The sequence below is a fragment of the Enhydra lutris genome, unplaced genomic scaffold, assembly GCF_002288905.1.
Source record: "Enhydra lutris kenyoni isolate GAN:26980312 unplaced genomic scaffold, ASM228890v2 scaffoldscaffold4, whole genome shotgun sequence".
NCBI lineage: Eukaryota > Metazoa > Chordata > Mammalia > Carnivora > Mustelidae > Enhydra > Enhydra lutris.
Window position 1 is genome coordinate 9,548,412 of NW_019154088.1, and position 22,968 is coordinate 9,571,379.

The 22,968-nt window shown below is 39.5% G+C and overlaps 2 protein-coding genes across 2 annotated transcripts in view; both read left to right on the forward strand.

The window, feature by feature from the left end:
- The window catches only part of LOC111139232 (kinetochore scaffold 1), a 69,753-nt gene extending 62,657 nt beyond the window's left edge, over nt 1–7,096 (forward strand). The window contains exons 22-26 of the mRNA XM_022491443.1: nt 3,517–3,585; nt 4,616–4,725; nt 4,958–5,076; nt 5,976–6,098; nt 6,853–7,096. Of these exons, the coding sequence (XP_022347151.1) occupies nt 3,517–3,585; nt 4,616–4,725; nt 4,958–5,076; nt 5,976–6,098; nt 6,853–6,967 (536 nt within the window). The 3' untranslated portion in view covers nt 6,968–7,096. The remainder of the gene's footprint in view (nt 1–3,516; nt 3,586–4,615; nt 4,726–4,957; nt 5,077–5,975; nt 6,099–6,852) is intronic.
- An 8,257-nt stretch (nt 7,097–15,353) lies between these two features.
- Nucleotides 15,354–22,968, forward strand: part of LOC111159884 (RAD51 recombinase) — a 34,419-nt gene continuing 26,804 nt past the window's right edge. The window contains exons 1-2 of the mRNA XM_022522544.1: nt 15,354–15,611; nt 21,405–21,507. Of these exons, the coding sequence (XP_022378252.1) occupies nt 21,421–21,507 (87 nt within the window). The 5' untranslated portion in view covers nt 15,354–15,611; nt 21,405–21,420. The remainder of the gene's footprint in view (nt 15,612–21,404; nt 21,508–22,968) is intronic.

Consider the following 22,968-nt stretch of genomic DNA (forward strand, 5'->3'; position numbering starts at 1 on the left):
GGGCGCCTCGATGGCTCAGTGGGTTAAGCCTCTGCCTTCGGCTCAGGTCATGATCTCAGGGTTCTGGGATCGAGTCCCGCATCAGGCTCTCTGCTCCGCAGGGAGCCTGCTTCCTCCTCTCTCTCTCTGCCTGCCTCTCTGCCTACTTGTGATCTCTGTCAAATAAATAAATAAAATCTTTAAAAAAAGAAAATGTATGGCAAACTCACTAAAGAGTCCAATCTTTATTTTAATATAATAACTATTGACATAATGAAAGTGCTCCTGAAAATCTTAGAAAAGTTGATCACTTTAATTTCTGATAATAGAATTTTGTTAGATAAGGAATAAAATAAAAATTCAGCTAGTGAAAGTTGACCTTCATTGGATTACATTAGATGATAGAAATTTTACATATCCAAATAATGGGTCAACATGCTATTTGTGTCTGTTTTTCTGAGTTCCTTTTCTCCATCTGTGTTTTGTGATAGCGGATTTACTCTAATGGCTGGTGACTCTTAACTTTTTTTTGTACTTAAGTTAACCTAAAAAGTTAATTGGAAGTTCTGTGTTTGGCAGGCTTATCAAAATAGGTAGAGTCACTTTATGGTGCCTGGACAGAGTTCTAGCTATTTTGTTGAGAGTCTCCTATCAGTGTCTTTTTGTCTTTTCTCTGAAACAGTTTCAGCATGGCCAACCAAACTTCACAGTCTCCCAGCCTGCACACATGATGCTCCTTAAAAGTTCCTTTTCTCGGGGCGCCTGGGTGGCTCAGTGGGTTAAGCCGCTGCCTTTGGCTCGGGTCATGATCTCAGAGTCCTGGGATCGAGCCCCGCATCGGGCTCTCTGCTCTCTAGGGGAGCCTGCTTCCTCCTCTCTCTCTGCCTGCCTCTCTGCCTGCTTGTGATCTCTCTGTCAAATAAATAAATAAAATCTTTAAAAAAAAAAAAAAAAGTTCCTTTTCTCAAAGAATACCATTGAGGCACTTGGGTAGCTCAGTTGGTTGAGCATCCGACTCTTGGTTTCAGCTCAGGTCATGATCTCAGGGTCCTGAGATCAGGCTCTGTGTTCAACACAGAGTCAGCTTGTCCCTCTCACTCTGCTCCTTCCCTACTCATGCTCTCTCTCTCTCCCAAGTATATAAATCTATAAAATCTTTCAAAATAATATATAATAAAAATTTAAAAATAATAAACTACTGCTACTACTACTACTACTACTAATAAAATCTTAATAATAATACCATCAACTTCAGTCCAGGTCCAAAATTAAACTTAGGAATTAGAGGTATCTGGCTGACTCAGTCATGCATGCAACTTTTGATCTCAGGGTCATAAGTTGAAGCCCAACATTGAATGTGGAGCCTACTTTAAAAATAAATAAATAAATAAATAAACAAAAATAGACCTTAGGAATCACTCTATATCTCTTATCAGACATATCTAATCATCAGTAAGACTTAGTGATTTTAATTTCTTAATACTGACGCACATTTCTTTGTTTCCTGTCAATAGTCATCTCTAACAAAATGGCTACAATAACATTCCAGCTGGCCTTTCTGAATCTTCTCCTTTTCCTCTCCAATTCGTCTTCCTTCCTGTAGCTTTGGTGATCATGGTGATTGCTGATCATGCACCTAATATTCTTAGACTAATGATCAAAATATTTGTTATGGCCTATAATATCTTACATGAATTAAGTTTTTCCTCCTTTTCCTGCCTCATTAAACTATTCTCTGCACTTTGGCACATCGATTTCTTTCATTTCCTTTTTATTTCCTTTTTTTTTTTTTCTAAGTAGACTCTACACCCAATGTGGGGCCTTAACTTATGACCCTGAGGTTAAGAGTAATGCTCGTTCTACTGAGCCAGCCAGGTGCTCCTCTTTCATTTCTTTATAAGATCCTGATCTCTTTATGCTCAGCCATGTTCCATCCTACCTCAGGACCTTCATGATGATGTTTTTTTTATGCCTGGATGCCCTTTCACTTACTTATCTTTGTCCATTTGAACTGCTATAACAAAAATGCCATCAACTGGGTAGTTCTTGAACAATTGAAATTTATTTCTTATATTTCTGGAAGCTGGAAGTCCAAGATCAGGGTGTCAGCATGGTCAGGTGAGAGTCTTCTTCCAGGTTGCAGACTTCTCATTGTATCCTTACATACTAGAAGACCAAGCTGTTTAGGGTCTCAGTTATTACAGCATTAATCTCGAGCCCTCATGACCTAATAAATGCCTTCCAAATGTCCATCTCCTAATACTATCACAGGGAGAATTAAGATTTCAATATGTAAAATATGATGGGGGACACAAACATTCAGACCATAGTACTCCCTTTTCACTAAATAAATTTCTGTTGTTAATCCTTAAGAGCTCAACTCAGTTACCATTTCTGCAAGAAAGTTTTCCCTGACTCTCCTTTTACCCACTCTCTCTACTATTTGCCCTCTTATTATATATATTCTCATTGCTTCCTGCGGTTTTCCTTAATAGTGCTTATCACTGATTGTAGTTTTTGGTGTTTATTGGTATAATTATCTGTGTATCCACCCGAGGTATAAGCTTTTTGAGAATATAAATTGATTGTCTCTTTGTCTCATTATCATATCCTCAGTGCCTAACACATAGAAGATACTCAACAAAGTCAAAAGAATCCAAATTTGAGAGACAGGCGATAACTCTAGAATTTGGAGGAGGAAAGCTCTCCTGGCTACTCATTACCCTAATGCTAAAAGCATAAATCATTTTCACTGTATTTGTAAAAAGATAGTCAGTATGAAGAGATCATAGTCATTTTTTTATATGGTGCCTGAAAATAGTATCTTTGCACAAAAGTTAGGAATCAAGGAGGAGGCCTTGTTAAATTTACAATAAATGTACTACACCTTAAATTTCCTTCAAAGACTTGCCAGTAAATATAGTTCAGCAATCTCAGGGGAGCCTTTACCATTATTCTTGCCAAAGAATAATATGATTCAAGGATACACCTTTAGGAGAACCTGGGTGGCCTAGTTGGTTAGGCATCTGCCTTTGGCTCAGGTCTTGGTCTCGGGATCTTAGGATTGAGCCTTACGTCGGGGCCCCTGCTCAGCAGAGAGCCTGGCTCTCCCTCTCTCTTCCCCTTACCCTACTCATGCGCGCACACACTCTCATTCTTAAATAAAATCTTTAAAAAAAAAAAAAAGACACATCTTTAACTGCCTATATAAGAAAAAAAAAACCCTGCTACCCAGAAAGAGTAGGATTCTAAAGTACTGAGTTGTATGTGGCTTAAAATCAGAAAATAAAAAGAAATAACAGGGTGTCTGGGTGGCTCAGTCAGTTAAGCATCCCATTCTATTTCAGCTCAGGTCATGAGATACAGCCCTGTGTGGGGCTCTGCACTCAGCATGGCCTCTACTTGTCCCTCCCTCCCTTTACTCCTCCTTCTCCCCTACCCCTGCCTGGCTTGTATAGGTGTATACTCTCTCTCTCAAGTAAGTAAATTAGTAAACAAACAAACAAACAGTGCTCCTCTTATTCTGGTTCTTTCTAGTTGGTCTCCCTTTCCTGGACAAAGCTTATAGGAAGATTGTTGACCTGAATTTTCAATCTCTGTTGGATGGTAAGTTCAAACACTTATCCACTAAAAATGTGTTGAATATTTACAAGTATAATTTGCTCCTTGAGAACTCTTTCATATACAAAGTAAACATAAACAATAATAATAATAATAATTTGTCCTTAGAAATGTGTACTAGAGGGGCGCCTGGGTGGCTCAGTGGGTTAAAGCCTCTGCTTTCGGCTCAGGTCATGATCCCAGGGTCCTGGGATCGAGCCCCGCATCAGGCTCTCTGCTCAGCGGGGAGCTTGCTTCCTCCTCTCTCTCTGCCTACTTGTGATCTCTGTCTGTCAAATAAATAAATAAAATCTTTTATAAAAAAAAAAGTGTACTAGACATAAAATTTCTTGGATAATGTTCTAAATGTTGGGTAGGATTTTAAAGAAACTATTTTTTAAAATATTACTAGATTTTAAGCAATGATTAATGATAACTATTTCCATAATTCAAAAATTACCATTCTGAGTACTTATTCTATATCAAGCAGTTGTATTACTTATATCAACACTTTGAAGTAAGTATTCCTTGTTTTATAAATGGGCAACTATAGCTCAAAAGAAGTAAGCGTGTTTAGGATCCCTCAGGTTGTAAGGAGAGTCAGGATTTAAACTCATTTGCGTTATATTTAAACTTATGGTTTTAAGCAAGTTCTATTCCGTATATGATAAAGGCTTGAGTTTTTATAAGAATGTCTGTGGGGCACCTGGGTGGCTCAGTTGGTTAAGCATCTGCCTTTGGCTCAGGTCATGATCCCAGGGTCCTGGGACTGAGTCCTGCATCGGGCTCCTTGCTCAGTGGAGAGCCTGCTTCTCCTTCTTCCAATCCCCTGCTTGTGTTCTCTCTGTCAAATAAATAAAATCTTTAAAAAAAAAAAGTCTATGTTCACTATGTATACACATTGATTTATGTGCTTGAAAATAAAACGGAGAGGATACTTAAATACCTAGTAGTTTGAAGGTATTTCTAGCTTATGTGTATAAGATATTTGAAAATAAGTAATACCCTGTTTTGATTTGTTTTTTTCCTTCCTCAGAGGATCAAGCTCCTCCTTCTTCCCGTTTAGTTCATAAGCTTATTTTCCAGTACATTGAGGAACAGGAATCCTGGAAGAAGAAATGTACAACACAGCATCAAGTACCTAAGGTAAATCTGATTGAAATATTTTGAAGGAAAATTATGTTATCTGTCCCAAAAAACAGAACTGAAATGTTAAGTATATAACATTAGATCCTGAAACTATAAAAACATTAATTGTTTTACTTCAAGAGATTCTTTATAAAAGAGCCATTAAACGAAGTGGTAGCATGGCCGAGCGGTCTAAAAAAGCCATTAAAAATTGAAATGTATTCATAATTTTCCCCCCAATTTTTCGTAGATGCTTCAAGAAGTCTCACTGGTAGTGAGCCATTGTAGACTCCTTGGAGAGGAAATTGAGTTTTTAAAGAGATGGGGACCAAATTATAACCTAATGAACATAGATGTGACTAATACTGAGTAAGTATATTAGTTCCCCAGGGCTGCCATAACAAAGTACTACAAATTGAGTGGCTTAAACAATCCACAGTTTATTGTTTCACAGTTCTGGAGGCTAGAAGTCTGAGATCAAGAACTTAGCAGGATTGGTTCTTTCCGAGGAGCTATGAGGGAAAGTCTATTCCATGACTGTCTCCTATGTTCTAGTGATTTGCTGGCATACCTTGGCTTTAAATACATAATCCCAGTATCTGCTTTCATCTTCACATGATGTGCTTCCTGTGTGCATGTTTGTGTCCAAATGTCCCCTTTTTATAAGGACACCAATCATTTTGGGTTAGGACACCATCTCACTCCAGTAAGACCTCATCTTAACTAATTAAATCTTCAATTATCTTATTTTCAAAATAAGGTCACATTCTGAGGTACTGGAGGTGAGGGCTTCAACATGGATGGCAGGAGGGAACATAGGTCAACCTGTAACAGTAAATAATGAGTAAAAAATGTATTAAAAATGATTTAATGAGTTTTATGGCCAACAATGAAAATGATACTAGTAATAATAATCTTTGTTCCAGATTTTTTTTTTTAAGATTTTATTTATTTATTTGACAGAGATCACAAGTAGGCAGAGAGGCAGGCAGAGAGAGAGGAAGAGAAGCAGGCTCCCCACTGAGCAGAAAGCCCAATGTGGGGCTCGATCCCAGGACCCTGGGATCATGACCTGAGCCGAAGGCAGAGGCCTTAACCCACTGAGCCACCCAGATGCCCCTGTTCCAGATTTTTTACCCACTGTCCATTTAATAAGGACAAGTAAATAATGTACCATCTAAGTTTCACATATGAGTATAAAAGGAAAATGTATTTGTTTCACTCTGTTTTTGTTTTGTATTTTTAATTGAGGATCTTGTCTTTTATAGATTGAGACTTTTATTCTCCAGCTCTACAGCATTTGCAAAATTTGAGATAACTTTGCCTCTCTCAGTCCATTTTCCAACTGTCCCATTACCTTTCTCCATTCAAAATCACCTTGGAAACATTGGGTAAGTAAAGGGCCAGCAGGATAGGGCTCCTGAATACTTTTTTACCTATGTTATATCATTTGAAGGAGCTCTCAAAATGGTCAGAAATAATGTATACCATTACTGGATATACCAGTAATGGATAATCCATAGTGAGTACCAATTGTCATTTCTCTCTGACTTCATTTTGAAAAATTTGTTCTCTTAAAGTCAGTGGCCTTCATTTCTAGTTCCAGTGGATGCTGGAGATCATTGGTCTATTCTTTTATACTTGCTCTACTTTTTGAATACTCTTAACCTACAACAGGAATGAAGAAGGGAAAAAAATGGGCATAAGCTTAGCCTAGATCATATATAAATAACTTCTATGGACTTAAAAACAGAATAATCACATAATCACTTAATAATCACTTAAAAAGTTGTGTAATCATAATGCTTTTGTAACCAGATATAATAATATTTCATTCCGACTATATATTTTGTGACTTTTTAGACGCACTGCTGACAGTTTTTAAAATGGTCGAGTTTAGAATACACCCACCTCAAATCCATCGCCCAACAGTTGATATTTTTAGCTAAGTCAAGATACTTCACAGTTCATAAAGGATTGCTCTTAGGCCTTGTTTTTGGAATCTCAGTTCCTGTTGGACAGGCTATTTCTAGAAATGCCTATCTGTGCTTTCTAAGAGACTCAGAGACCATACCCAAAAACATGAATTCCAATGAAATGGAGGTAAGTTTCCAGAAAAATTAATGAAACTTTTGTTCTTTCCAGCCAAGATGAAATCACTGCAATTCTATCTAAAGTGCCACTGGAGGACAACTACCTAAAGAATGTAGTCAAGCAAATTTACCAAGATCTGCTTCAGGACTGCCATTTCTACCACTAGACGCATGGACTATAGCTACAAGAGCCAAGCACAGTGCACTTCATAATGATATTATGTCAGCTTATCTATCTCTGTTTAATTTTTGTCTTTAGGTCCTAGAAAGAAGCCTAGTAAAATTCCTTCTCATGACATTATAGTTAATTTGTATGCTTAGTTTTTAAATCTCTGCAGTCAGGAATGATGGATTGCCTCAAACAGCATATTATCAAACTGCCAATCTTTTTACAAGAGGTTTAAATAGTAGAACACTTAGGGAAAATTTCTTCTAATTAAAGTTGTGCTCTCTGCTATAGAACAAGCCCTGAGAAGTAACTTAAGTATAAGAAGAGCTGTCACCAGTAACAAAAACATTAACCATTTCCTCATATACAGAACTATGATTTTTAAGTTGCCTGGCTTCTGTCTACCAGATATTTCTGGAATAGAGATATATCTGTCTACAAACTATTCATCCTTTTTTTCTCCATTCCAGAAATGTTAAGAAAAAGCAATAGCCCTCAGCTATTCAAATGGTTGCCATCTTTTCTTGAGGACGTTGCCTTCTTTTATTATAGAATGTCTATTAATGTTTTCTTATGTATAGTTTTGTAGAGAAAGTTAATTCATTGTGGCTTAGTATATATATGTAAAAAAATTTTTTTTTTTAATGTAGCAAGGAGATATATATAGAAATATGTAGAGCTGTATAGAGAGATACTCTTCTGTCTGGGCAGTTTCCATCTTTCTGAAGGATGCTTTACACCAAGATTCTCAGTCTCTTTCTATTAAATAATGGTACTTCAAACAATATCACATTTGAAGCTACCAGTTTTGTCAATTTCTGGCAGTAGTAATGAATTTAATGTATTTGTTTCTCAAGCCATACACAAATATAAGCATATTCATTGATACTGAATGATCAGTATTATCTTTCAGATAGATAAATATGAGAAAACTTTAACCCAAACTTTATTCAAATCCTAATCATGATAAATTTTGTTTCTTTAATATCTAATTCTAAAGTATATTTGCATTTTTAAACTAATTCATCTTAACATTTTGCTTTATATTTTAGGATTAGGTTAAAGTCCTATAGGTCCCATGAATATTATCTTCGCTCTTGAATTGGCTTTTACTTCTGAGCCTTTGGTCAAGAAGATCACATGGTCTTTTAAGCTTCAAAAGTCAACATAAAATTTATTTTCCATAAAAATCAAGATGTAGATGTTCTTCATTTCCATGAACTTCTTGAAAAACTTTTAAAGTCACCAATATCGTCTGTTTTCCATGAAATTTAAATTAGTTTTCTTAATGGAGTTGTTTCATTTCTTTTCTGTAAACCTGAAAAGTAGAAGTTTTGTTTTATGCATTTTGGTAACCTGGTATGGACCAACTCCAGGAATGATTTGGCTTGTAATTATGGTCTCTGCTTCCTGAGTTTGCCACATAATTGTAATATTTACTTAATTATTTGCATTTGTATTTGTTCAAAGGATTGGCTATTTTTATAAAATTTTTTGGAAGTTGTTCCTTCACTGTTTAGAAGCAGGTTGGTTTTTGCACTATTAAAATAAGTTTATTATAGGAAATCTTTTTAAGCAGTGTCTCTTTATGAAATGAAGAGGTTTTTTGTTCTTTGTTTTTTACCATGTATTCAATAAACATTTGAAGATATACCAAAGAAAGCTCCTTCTAGAAACACCCACTTATTTGAAAACTGAGATAAGATTAAAATATGTCAGGACCTGAGTATAAGAACCGATACAAACCACAGTTATCCCTATGTCTATGTCTCTGAAAGACAGTAAAAGAAAACTACTTGAAGTTCCTCAGGAAACTATCATTTCTTTTTTTTTTTTTTAATTTTTTAAATTTCTTTTTAGTGTATCAGAATTCATTGTTTATGCACCACACTGCGCTCCATATAATACATGCCCTCCATAATACCCACTACGAGGCTCATCCAACCTCCCACCCCCCACCCTTCAAAACCCTCAGATTATTTTTCAGAGTCCATAGTCTCTCATGGTTCATTTCCCTGAAACTATCATTTCTATGAGCTAATGGAGTGGTTCTCAAAACCTAGTCCCTAAACTAGTAGTGTCCGCTTCACCCCAAACCTGCTGAATCAGAAACACTAAGGGTGGGGACCAGTATTCTGTGTTGTGGTTTTTATCCTTTTCTTCCTTTTCCTTTTTTTTTTTTTTTAAGATTTTATTCATTTATTTGACAGAGAGATAGGGAGAGAGCACAAGTAAGCAGAGTGGCAGCAGAGGGAGAGAGAGAAGCAGGCTCTCTGCTGAGCAGGGAGCCCAATGTGGGGCTCAATTCCAGGACCCTGGAATCATGACCTGAGCTGCTTAACCAACTGAGCCACCCAGTCTCAGTTGTTTTTTTTTCTTTATTTTTTTTAAAACACTTCACCAAGGGGCACCTAGGTGACTCATCTATTGGGCATCTGCCTTCATGATCTCAGGGTCTTAGGGTCGAGCCCCATTTTGGACTCCTTGCTCCATGGGGAGCCTGCTCCTCCCTCACCCTCTGCTGCCACTCCCCCTGCTTGTGCACTCGCTTGCTCGCTCGCTCTCTCTGTCAAATAAATAAATAAAATCTTAAAAAAAAAAAAAAAAACTTCACTGAAATATAATTGACATCATATAATTCACCTATTAAAGTACGCAATACACAGCTTGGGGAATGCCTGGGTGGCTCAGTCAGTTGGGCATCTGCCTTTGGCTCAGGGCATGATCACATGCCGTGGGATTGAGTCCCACATCAGGCTCCTCGCTCAGTGGGAAGCCTGCTTGTCCCTCTGCCTTCTGCTCCCCTGCTTGTGCTCACTTGCTCTCTCTCTCTCTCTGACAAATACAATCTTTAAAGTGCATGGTTGGGATACCTGGGTGACTCAGTTAAGCAACTGCCTTTGGCTCAGGTCATGATCCCAGAGTCCTGGGATCAAGCCCTAAGTTGGGCTCCTTGCTCAGTGGGGAGCCTGCTTCTCCCTCTCCTGCCTACTGCTCCTGCTGCTTATGCACGCGCGCTCACGTGCTCTCTCGTTATCTCTCTCACTGTCAAATAAATAAAATCTTACAAAAAATAAAATTTTTAAAAAGTGGTATATATACACAAAGGAATACTACTCAACCATCAAAAAAAAAAGAAACCTTACCGTTTGCAATGACGTGAATGGAACTAGAGGGTATTATGCTAAGCGAAATAATCAGAGAAAGATAGTTATATGATCTCATTTGTGGAATTTAAGAAACAAAACAGGATCATAAGGGAAGAGAGAAAAAGTTAAAACAAGAAGAAATCAGAGAGTGAGACAAACTGTAAGAGACTCTTAATCATAGGAAACAAACTGGAAGGTTTCTAGGGAGGAGGGGGATGGTGGGATAGGGTAACTGGGTGATGTAATGTCCATGAGGGGTGCCTGGGTTGGTCAGTGGATTAAAGCCTCTGCCTTCAGCTCAGGTCATGATCTCAGGGTCCTGGGATCAAGCCCTGCATCGGGCCTTCTGCTCAGCAGGGAGCCTGCTTCCCTCTCTCTCTGCCTGCTTCTCTGCCTACTTGTGATCTCTGTCTGTCAAATAAATAAATAAAATCTTAAAAAAAAAAAGGACACGATGTAATGAGCAATGGGTATTAGACTGATGAATCACTAACCTCTACCTCTAAAACCAATAATATGTTACATGTTAATTGAATTTAGATTTTAAAAAATGAAACTGTGATAGTTGTTTGCCAAATTTCCTCCTAACTTATGGTTTTATTTGACTTTATTTATTATAGGTTTTGCCATTTAGAGTTTTAAAGATATGTAGTCAAATGTATCAATATTTTCTTTTATGACTTCTGAGATTATGTTATATTTAGATTCTCCCTACTGTAAAATCGATGATTTCTCTTAGAACTTTTATGGTTTAATACTTTACATTTATGTCTTTGAATCGATTGGGAATTTATCCTAACAAAGGTTAAGGATCCAAATTATTTTATTTTTCTAGATGACTATGTGGCTATCCCAGCACCATTTAATAAATAGGCTATTATCCCCACTGATTTGGAATGCTTTTTTTATCAAGTACTAGATTTCTCTACCTATTCATATCTGAGTGCAGTAGGCAAAGTAGTAGACACCACCCCCGCTCCCCCCCCACCCAGATGTCCACATCCCAAAACCTGTGAATGTCACTTTACATGGCGGTAGGAACTCTGCAGAGCTTTTGAAGGATCTTGGCATGGGGAGACTATCTTGGATTAGCTGGGTAGGCCCAATGTAATCACAAGGTTTTTTATAAGAGGAAGGCAGGATGTCAGAGTCAGAGAAGGAGATGTGATAATGGAAACAGATCAGAGTGTTGACTTTGATGAGGGAGGAAGGGACCTTGAGCCAAAGAATTTGGCTACCTCTAGAGACTGGAAAAGGAAAGGAACAGATTTTCTCCTAGGACCTCCAGAAGGGGCACAATTCTGTCAACACCTTGCTTTTAGCCCTGTGAAACCCATTAAGAATTCTGATCTCCAGAATTGTAAGATGATACATTTTTTTTAAGCCATATATTTGTGGTAATTTGTTACAGCAGCAACAGAAACTAAGACACTGATTAAACTGTTCTGTTCTATTGACCTATCTTATTGTAAAAGTCCTTTGTAATTTTTAAAGGGGTTTTTGTTGTTGTTGTTGTTGTTGTTGTTTTTTTTTTTGAGGAGAGAGTTGGGGAGGGGCAGGGGGAAAGGGAGAGAGAGAATCTTAAGCAGGCTCCACACTTAGCACAGAGTCCAACACAGGACTCCATCTCATGGCCCTGAGATTATGAACTGAGCCAAGATCAAGAGTGAGATGCTTAACCTACTGAGCCACCCAGATGGCCCTGTAATTCTTACAGTTTCATAATATGTTTTAACATCTGGTCATTTCAGGCCCTTAGGTTTTCCTAGCTCTTCTTGCTTTTTTATTTTATCATATAAAGGTAAGAACTAGCTTGTTTTCTTCCCCAAAAACTCTTAATGTAATTTGTACTGAAATCACATTATATTAAATTTAATGAACAGCTCATCGACAATTGGTATCTTTAAGATATGAGTCTTCCACCAGTATACTTTTTCTGTTTTGTGTCCTTTGTTAATATCTTAAAATTTTCTTTATATAGGATGTGCACTTATTAAACTTATTCCAAGGCATTTTATATTTTTGTTATAATTTTTCAATTGTCATAATAAAAACAAGATAAATTCAAACCGACAGTGCAAATAATATACAAAAGAATACAGATGAAGGCAAAGTCATCCAAAATCTCACTAGTGAACATCCTTCCACATACTAGGTTTCTTAGCCATAAAGGCCAATGGCTATTGGGTAGGCAACTAATGGTGATTGCCATGAATTGCATTGCGATTTCTATTGTGAATTCATTGATGTTGATGAATTTTCAACTTTATAATTTTGAGCCTTCTCTGGGAAGATGGTTTTAGAGATTTTTCCATAAAGATCCTGAACATTTTTTTTTTTAAAGATGATCCTGAACATTTCTAAAAGTGTGTTCCTAGACACTTATGGTTTTTGTTACTACTGTGAATGGGATCTTTTTCTATTATATTGTCTAATTAGTTATTAAGACTTAATAAAGTGCTGATCTTTTTATATTTCATAATTGGTTACACTAATGTACTTTCTTATTGTCCCTTAAACTATCCAGGTGTATAATCATATCTGTAAATCTTTCTGAACACTTAACATCTTTTTTTATTATCTTGAATTATTACACCCTGTGACATTTCCTAAACAATAGTAAATAATAGTGGCAATAGACAATTTTCTTTGTTTCTTTTTTACATAAGTAATCTCTATACACAACGTGGAGCTCAAACTCACAGCCCACAGCCCCGAAATTAAGTCATGTGCTCCTCATACTGAGCTAACCAGGAGCCCCAGTTCTTGGTTTTAATGAAAGTATTTCTAACATTTCACAAGTAAACAAAAGCAGCTTGTTTGGAGTATCTGCTTTTTTCTTGATCATGCTAAGGAAGCATCCAATTCCTTTCTCCCATTTTCCCCATTAATGAGGAATTAATGTCGAATTTTATTGCTTTTTCAAAATGAAATTAACCATATGGGTTTCTCCTTGACCTATTAAAGTGGTCAATTATAATAGATTTCCCCATACTGGATCATCCTTGCATTACTCAATTGGATCACTTGGACATGACAGTGGGTTTCCCTTCCGGATTTCCCTTACTATGCTCCAGGTTGACTGTGCCAGGAAATTATTATCCTTGAGACAAAAAGTTAGGTTTCTCATGATAAAGTTTTTTTTACTAGAGGTTACCTCTTTGAGATTTCAAATAGGTCACTGGACGTAATCTAGGATATATTCAAAACTTTTCCACTACACACTTAAACATATTCATATGGATTGCTAACTTAACTGTTAGCAAGAACACTAGTTTGTCTTATTTCTAAATGTTTAGTGGGTTGTCTTGGAAGAAAAGAACGGAAAACTACTCAAACTGGTTTAAGCAGAAGAAATGGAAGGGAGATTTATTGGCATTTAGGAGTATTTCATAGATCTCGAGAATAGTAAGTGCTGCTGGGCTCCTGAGAAATTGGAAAGATTTGGACAACAGATTTCAAAACTGTTCCTTTCTGTCTCATTCTCTCCCACTTTCTTGGTCTCTCAATTTCTTAGTCTTCCTATAAAAGGGGTTTCTCTGGTTTGACAACCACACAGTCACAGGAATTTGATTTTAATGAAAGGTCAAAGTCACATGTGATTTCATTCAACCAAGAGGGGCTGTGGGTTTGCAAATGTTCTAAGGAAAGGGTGTGAAGGGGAGGTAAAGGTGGGTATATTTGGGGGCGCCTGGGTGGCTCAGTGGGTTAAGCCTCTGCCTTCCGCTGAGGTCATGATCTCAGGGTCCTAAGATCGACGCTCCCCCCCCCAAATGAGGCTCTCTGCTCAGCAGGGAGCCTGGTTCCCCCTTTCTCTGACTGCCTTTCTGCCTACTTCTGATTTCTCTCTGTCAAATAAAATCTTTTTTTTAAAAGATTTTATTTATTTATTTGACAGAGAGAGATCACAAGTAGGCAGGCAGGCAGAGAGAGAGAGAGGGAAACAGGCTCCCTGCTGAGCAGAGAGCCCGATGCGGGACTCAATCCCAGGACCCTGAGATCATGACCTGAGCTGAAGGCAGCGGCTTAACCCACTGAGCCACCCAGGCGCCCAAAATCTTTTTTTCTTTAAGTAGGTATATTTGGTATGGCAGTTACAATTATCCCCACGTACTATTTATATAATTACTGTTGGGTTGAGTCTGCCTCCAGAATGCTTCCTGAATCTGTTCTGTCATTGATCTAACTCAAGCAAGCCTTCATCCCTTGTCCAAAATATTGCAAGAGCTTCCTGACAGTTTTTGCTATCTTTACTCTTTTCTGAAATCTGTCATTGTCACAAGACAACGGTGGGAGGATTGAATAAAAACTTCACGAACTTTAACGCATCCCACAATGATAAAGTAGTGGTGGGGGAAAAACAGATCATAGGAGTCTTCTGCTTAAAAATTTTCAGTGATTTCCCCATTACCTAAAGAATAAAGATTAAAGCTCCACACATGGTCATAACTTGAACGAAATGTTAACTTTACAGTATCAGCGCCTCCAGCACTCTTTTCCTCCCTCATCAGACAATGCTATGGCTTGACCACGTCGTTAATTTCCATGCCCATACTGTTCTATATGGTTATGTCCTCCTCTCCTCTTCTTTGCCCAGGAAACCCCATTCACCCTTTAAAACAAGAATCATAGGTCAAACTTTCCAGGAAAACTATGAGAAGGTAATCAACGTCTTCTTCCTCTGGAGTCTTGCAAATCTCTTGCAAATTACCAAGACATAACTAGTATTTCGGCATTTTCTCCCCTTCACTAGCTCTGTTTTCCAGTTTCATCTGTCTACTCGAGCATCCTCGGCTCTACCACATCCAGGGACCTGAAAAACGTCAGGCTGCAGGAATTTGACATGACGATGTCGGAAGCTCAGAGCAAACACAGGCTTAGATACTTTGGAAGCAAATCGAGAACACCTCTCTAAACCCAGGCTTTTCCGCAGAGGGGCTGAGGCGCTAAAAACGCTAGGCGCCCGCGGTGCATACTGGGAGTTGGACTCTCCGGCCGACCCCACTACCTCTTGGGAGTTGTAGTCCTTGGTCCGGTGAAAGAGAAGACTTTGGCGACTTCCAAATTGTGAATTAGTTCTTAGGGGTAAACGGAAAAGGGAACTCCTTGACATCATGCAAGATCAAGATCCTTGGGCCCACCTCCCGCTCGCGAGCAGCGGTAGGGCGGGCTAGGCTGTGGCGCCGAGGTGGGCGGGGAGACGTTACGTTGACGCTGGCGTGACTCTTCCGGAGCATTTGGCGGGATCTCCGAAAACTGCCGGAGAGTTGTGCAGCCAGACACTCTTCGTCTGAGGAGAGCTAACGCTCCCTGGGGGGCGTAGTTGTGACCTAAAACTCGCGTGGGTTGTGTGCAGGAGGCCGGAACAAGGGAGTAGAGAAGTTAGCAGCAAGGAGGGGCGTCTGGAATCCTTCCGGGGTCGGTCGCGGACCAGACCAGCGGACAGAAGTCGGAGCGTGCAGCCCGCCCGAGTGAGAAGCGCTGTGGACCGAGGTGAGTGTGAGGTGTAGACCTGGTCCCTTTCTGCGTCGGGGTACGTCCCCGCATTAACCCGACCGGGCCCGTGGTCTGGCCGCCGGCTTATGCGCCCCTCTGCGCCGCATGAGAAAGCGGAGTTGGCGCGGCGGAGCAGGGGCATGCCTGGGCCCAGCCCACCGTCAGAGCTGGTTGTGGCGAAAACTGAAGCGGTCTCCAGGCTCCAGAGCTGGGAGGAACCTAGAACCCTTCATTTCCAACACCCACTTTATGGGCGGGGGCGAGAAAGCCGAGATCCAGAGGGGTGTACTGATGTAATGTCACAGTTGTTTATGTCAGAGCCAGGGTTTCCGGATTTTTGGTCAGTCCTCTTTCCATTACTCCGTGCTTTGCTTACCAAGTACCCGCCTCCAGTTTCCTCAAAGGTGTTTTCATTACCTAATGCGGAAGGCTGTTCACGTGATACCTAGGGACTCTCCAGTCAGGTTTCGTTGTTGTTTTTTTTAACTTCTAAAGTGTAGTGTAATATGCGTATAGAAGATGCACAGATCAGAAGTGTATACAGCTCTGAATTATTTCAAAGAGAATATACGTATGTAATGACTACTCAGGTCAATAAATAGAATGTTGTCGGCATCCCAGAAACTTCCCTTGTTCCCACTCTAGTATGAACCTTTTTCTCTCCAGAGGTAACCGCTCTATTGAATTCTAACATCATTGACTAAATTTGCCTGTGTTTGAATTTTGTATAAGTGATACTGATTATATTTTTGTGTCTGGTCTTGCTCAACATTCTGTCTGTAGATTCATACATATCTTTGTATATAGTAATAGTTCTTTTTGTTGCCATATTGGATCCCTTATTCTTTCTGCTTATGGTGGACATTTGGGTGGTTTCTAGTTTCTGACTTTTAAAAGGAGAAAGGCTGCTGAGAACATTCCTATGTATATTTTGGTGCACATGTGTCTGCTTTTCAGTTGGTTAGTAATGCAGTGTTGAAATTCCTGGGTGGTAGCATTTGTTTATATTCAACTTCCACGTTTGTTTATTTACTTTTGTTAAACATTTGATTTATTTGTCAGAGAGCATAAGCAGGGGCTGCTGCAAAGGGGGAGTGAGAAGCAGGCTCTCAGCTGAGCAAGGACACTGTATCCCAGGGCCCTAGGATCACAATGCAAGCAGAAGGCAGATGCTTACCCAACTGAGCCACCCATTTTACATTTAATGCTGGTTTTCTAAAGTATAAATTTACATTCAGACCAGCAGTGTATGAATGTTTAGTTGTTTCACATGCTTGCCAACACTTGATGTTGTTGATCTTTTTAATTTTATCTATTTTGGTGGCATATAGAAATACCTCATGGTTTTAATTTTCCTGATAATCAGGTTGAGCTTTGTTGGTTCATATGTTTATTGTTCATATTTGTTTGGCTTTTTTTTTTTTTTTTTAAAGATTTTATTTATTTGACAGACTGAGACCACAAGTAGGCAGAGAGGCAAGCAGAGAGAGAGGGGGAAGCGGTCTCCCTGATGAGCAGAGAGCCGGATGTGGGGCTTGATCCCAGGACCCTGGGATCATGACCTGAGCCAAGGGCAGAGGCTTAATCCACTGAGCCACCTAGGCACCCCTGTTGGTTCATATGTTTACTAGATATCTTCTATCCTAAAGTGCTTGCTCAGATCTCTGTTTTGTTTTGTTTTAAGATTTTATTTATTTATTTGACAGAGAGATCACAAGTAGTCAGAGAGGCAGGCAGAGAGAGGGGAAAGCAGGCTCCCCGCTGAGCAGAGAGCCCGATGCGGGGCTCGATTCCAGGACCCCGAGATCATGACCTGAGCAGAAAGCAGAGGCTTAACCCACTAAGCCACCCAGGCGCCCCAGATCTCTGTTTTTCTATTGAGTTGTTCTTTCTTGCTGATTTGAAGTAATAAATATACAAATATTTTTTTAAGATTTTATTTATTTATTTGACAGAGAGAGAGAGAGCACAAGTAGACAGAGTGGCAGGCAGAGGGAAAGGGAGACGCAGGCTCTCTGCTGAGCAAGGAGCCCGACGTGGGGCCCCATCCCAGGATCTTGGGGTCCAGACCTGAGCTGAAGGCAGACACTTAACTGACTGAGCCATCCAGGTGCCCCTGAAGTTTTATATATTTTAATTATCAGCCTTGTTTGTATATATGGTAAATATACTGTAGTTTGACTTTTTGTTTTCTTAGTAGTGTCTTTTGATAGAAGTTCTAAGTTTAAATGTAGTCCAATTTTTCAGTCTTTTCTTTTTTCATTATTGCTTTATGTATCCAGTTCAAAAAATCTTTATATAAAGTCATGAGGATATTCACTTATATTCCAAAAGCTTTGTTTTAAGTCTTACATTTAGGTCTGTAATTGAATTGGAAATGGATGGTTCTTCTGTATGTGGAGTGAGGGGGTGGTTTCTTAATCTGTAAGGCTCTCCCATCAACCCAGCACTGTTTATTCAAAAGACAGTCCTTTCTCCATTACTCTGCATTTCTGTCTTTTTCATAGATTATGAAGGGAGATGTGGGGTTTTTTGTATTTTTTTAATTAAATATTTTATTTATTTATTTGACAGAGGGGTAGGGAGCACAACTAGGCAGAGCGGCAGACAGGGGGAGAGGAAGAAGCAGGCTCTCTACTGAGCAGGGAGCCTGATTCGGGGCTTGAACCCAGGACCCTGGGATCATGACCTGAGCCCTCCAGGTTCCCTTATGAAGGGAGATGTTTAAATTTAAGTTCCATTCAGGTGATCCTGATATTTAGCACTATCATAGACACACATTATGTTAAATCAACTATCTAAGAGATGTGCATCTGAACCAATCAACAACAAATGATCATTCCTTAAGAAGACACAGATGGCAAACAGACACATGAAAAGGTACTCAACATCACTAATCGTCAGGGAATTGCAAACCAGAACCACAATGAGGTATCACCTCCCTTTTGTCACAATGGCTAAAATGAAAAAGGTAAGAAATAAGGGATCCTGACTGGTGAGAATGTGGATATAAAGGAACCCTCATGAACTGTTGGTGCACTAATTTACATTTAGTGCAGCTGCTATGGAAAACAGTATGGAGGTTCCTCAAAAAATTAAAAATAGAAATACCATGTGATCCAAAAATTCCACTACAGGGTATTTACTCAAAGAAAATGAAAATATTAACTTGAAAAAAATGAAAGCTCCCCAATGATTACTGCAGCATTATTTACAATAGCCAAGATACAAAAGCAACCCGAGTGTCCATCCATACATGAATGGATAAAGGAGATATGGTAGGTATGTATTATGTATATATAATACATACAGTAGAATATTACTCAGCCTTTAAAAAGAATGAGATCTTCCCATTTGCAACAATATGGAGGGACCTAGAGGGTAGTATACTAAGTGAAATAAGTCATACAGAAAAAGACAAATACCATATGATTTCATTTGTATGTGGAGTGTAAAAACACAAAAATAAATGAAAGCAGGAACAGACCCATAAATACAGAGAGAACTGATAACTCCCAAAGGGGAGGAAGAGGAATGGGCAAAATGGGTGAAAGTGAGTGAGAGGCACAGACTTCCAGTAACAGAACAAAGGAGTAAAAGTCAAAGTTAAAAAAAGTAAAAAACAGGGGCGCCTGGGTGGCTCAGTGGGTTAAAGCCTCTGCCTTCGGCTCAGGTCATGATCCCAGGGTCCTGGGATCGAGCCCCGCATCGGGCTCTCTGCTCAGCGGGGAGCTTGCTTCCTCCTCTCTCTCTGCCTCTCTACCTACTTGTGATCTCTATCTGTCAAAATGAATAAAAAAAAAAATCTTTAAAAAAAAAAACAAAACAAAGGAGTAAAAGGTACAGCATAGGGAATATAGTCAGTGGTCTTGTGTTGTATGGTGACAGATGGTAGCTACACTTGTGGTGAGCATAGCGTAACATACAGAGTTATCAGAGCACTATGCTGTACACCTGAAATTAATATACTTTTTTAAAAAGGGAAAAAATGGACCTCTTTTGTGAAGTCTTAAAGAATGAAGATTTCATGTGTTATCTTTAAATTTATCCAGATTGTTAAATTGTTCAGATTGTTTTGGTGTGATTTAAATTCATTTATTCTTGTGAACATTAAGACTTGTTCACTTTTGGGGTGCTAGGGTAGTCCAGTTGGGTAAGCGTCTGACTCTTGGGTTTGGCTGAGGTTATGGTCTCGGGATCATGAGATCCAGCCCTCTTGGGCTCCTCACTAGGCGCAGAGCCTGCTTAAGATTCTCCCTCTTCCTCTACCACTACCCTCTCACCCCTGCCCTGCATTCTCTCTCTCCCCACCCTCAAAAAAAGTTTTGCTCACTTTTACTAACATCTTTGAAGATAATTAAAATTTTTTGTTCTCCATTACTTTCAACCTGAGCAATCTTAACTATCATAATAACCTGACTAGGTATGGGCCTAATGCTCTATGGATTTCAGACTGAGCAGGGTTCTTGAATGTTATCCACTTGTGCATTTTTTAAAAAGATTTTATTTATTTATTTGACAGACAGCGATCACAAGTAGGCAGAGAGGCAGGCAGAGGAGGCGGGAAACAGGGTTCCTGCTGAGCAGGGCCCGGGCAGTGCTTGATCCCAGGACCCTGAGATTATCACCCAAGCCAAAGGCTGAGGCTTAACCCACTGAGCCACCCAGGCACCCCTCATTTGTGCATTCAATGAGGTCTGAAATTGATTAAAATGGTAATGTTTAAATTCCAGACATTCCCCCACTTTTTTTTTTTTTAAGATTATTTATTTATTTGAGAGAGAGAGAGCACACATGCCTGCATGAGCCAGGGGAAGGGCAGAGAGGTAGACTCCCCATTGAGCAGGGAGCTTGATGTGGGACTTGATCCAAGGACTCTGGAATCATGATCTGAGCTGAAGGCAGGCGCTTAACCAACTGAGCCACTCAGGCGCCCTAAATTTCACACATTCCTATTGGAAGCAGAATATGTGACTACAAGCTATAATCCTTGGCTGAGATGAAAAGTACTTTCATCTCAGTCTACTGCCTTATCAGGAGTAGAGGCTTATGGGCAGTCATTCTGTACTTTCATTTCACTCCTCTCCCACCACCCCCAAACCCTACTTGCTTGAAGGGAACAATAAAATTGAAACAGTTTAACAAACTTTCACTAGGTTTTTTTGTTTTTTTGTTTTTCAAATTTTAAGTAGAGTCTTGCAAAGTCCACTTTGGTTTACCAAATACTTGCCAAACACCTAACATTTAATGTATCATGGGGTGTACACAAATTGTACACAAATAAATAACTTGGCCCCTACCCTCAAGGAATGTGAAGCAGGGGAACTGGGGACATAGTTGGTCTAGTTAAGCTGTACATCTTTAAGAAGCACACTAGTCCTGGCTCTTCCTAAACTATATCTGATAGAACTAGTTAGATGGAGGGACACCTGGGTGACTCAGTCGTTTAAGCCGCTACCTTTGGCTCAGGTCCTGATCTCAGAGTCCTGGGATTGAGTCCCACAGCGGGCTCCTTGCTCAGCGTGGAGCCTGCTTCTCACTCTGCCTCTGCCTGCCACTCTGCCTGCTTGTGTTCTCTCTCTCTCTCTCTCTCTCTAACAAATAAATAAATAAAGTCTTAAAAAAAAAAAAAACTATCTAGTGGAAGGGGAAGCTGGTGAGATATGTTCTTTTTTCCTGCCATGGGTAGGTCAGTGATTAGACCAAAAGACTAACAAGTAATTCTTCGGAGATTTATTTCAAAACGAACTTTGCAGCTCTGTACTTTTTCTGGCCATCTGTATTTTTCAGTATTGAATGCTGAGTAATGGCTATGCAAATGCAGCTTGAAGCAAATGCAGATACTTCAGTGGAAGAAGAAAGCTTTGGCCCACAACCTATTTCACGGTTAGAGGTATGTGCTTAGTTGTTAATTTTAGAATTGTAATGCTAGATTACAGTCTCCTACCTGTTGGGAGAACTTACAACCTTTTCATAAACCATTGATTTATTACCTACGGTCAAGACCTAAATTAGAGTTTTCAAAAGTGTTATCAAGGATCCTGTGGAAAGGCTAAACATGTCAGGCCATATCTCTTTCGTTAAGAATTCTCCTCCTACTTTATCATTTTTCTTTTTTAGAGTTGGATTGTCAAAAACTAAAAGCCCTAGGATCTCATGGTGGAGTCTTGGTGGAGTCTTGATACTACTTATGAAATTACAATCCAGAGAATTAGAGTGGCCTAGGACAGCTATGCAGGAAGAGAGAGGAGCATTGTCTCTCCATTGACCCATATCTGTGCTGAAGTTACTAGCAAGACAGCTGTTGTGGTCAGGGAGAAGGGCTTGTAGCTATTAAGGTGTAAGGGTCAAGCTCCATTCAGGACTCTGCACAGGAACATCAAACATCGGACCTGGGCCTTTGCACTATTTCTTCCCATTGTACAGACGCCCCACAGTGTGAGTGCCACAGACATAGGCTGGGAGAAGTAGGAGGGAAAGCAGAGAAAGCCTTTATTCTTCCCTTTACACATATTCCAACCACCTCAGCTAAACTTCAAGACTCCAGCAGAAGTTAATATAAACGGGTTTGTGATAAATATTACAGAGTTCAGCATAACTTCTGGTATTATGAGCATCCTTATACCCACACATGCATTTTGCTTATTGCTTAAATATTGATAGGAGGGGTGCCTGGGTGGCTCAGTGGGTTAAGCCGCTGCCTTCGGCTCAGGTCATGGTCTCGGGGTCCTGGGATCGAGTCCCTCATCGGGCTCTCTGCTCAGCGGGGAGCCTGCTTCCCTCTCTGTCTCTCTCTGCCTGCCTCTCCATCGACTTGTGATCTCTTTCTGTCAAATAAATAAATAAAATCTTAAAAAAATATAAAAAATAAATAAATATTGATAGGAGAGCTTATTTCTGTGGGCAGACCCTCCCCTCTCGAAAACCCTTTCCAACCCGCAAATACATACACATTCCACCACTAATATTGTCCCAGCAGTCATAGTTTTGATGGCTAATAAAATCAAAGCTGAATTTGTAATATAGGTAGGAAGAGGTACATTTGGGTGGTTTATTTTGTGAACTGGTATATGAGTCCATAACCAAAACTAGTTTTTCCCCATTTTCTTTTATTTTTATTTATTTATTTATTTTTTTTTAAAGATTTTATTTACTTATTTGACAGACAGAGATCACAAGTAGGCAAAGAGGCAAGCAGAGAGAGAGGAAGGGAAGCAGGCTCCCTGATGAGCAGAGAACCCAATGCTGGGCTCGATCCCAGGACCCTGGGATCATGACCTGGGCCGAAGGCAGAGGCTTTAACCCACTGAGCCACCCAGGTGCCCCAGGATGCAGTCTTTTTTGAAGATTCTTT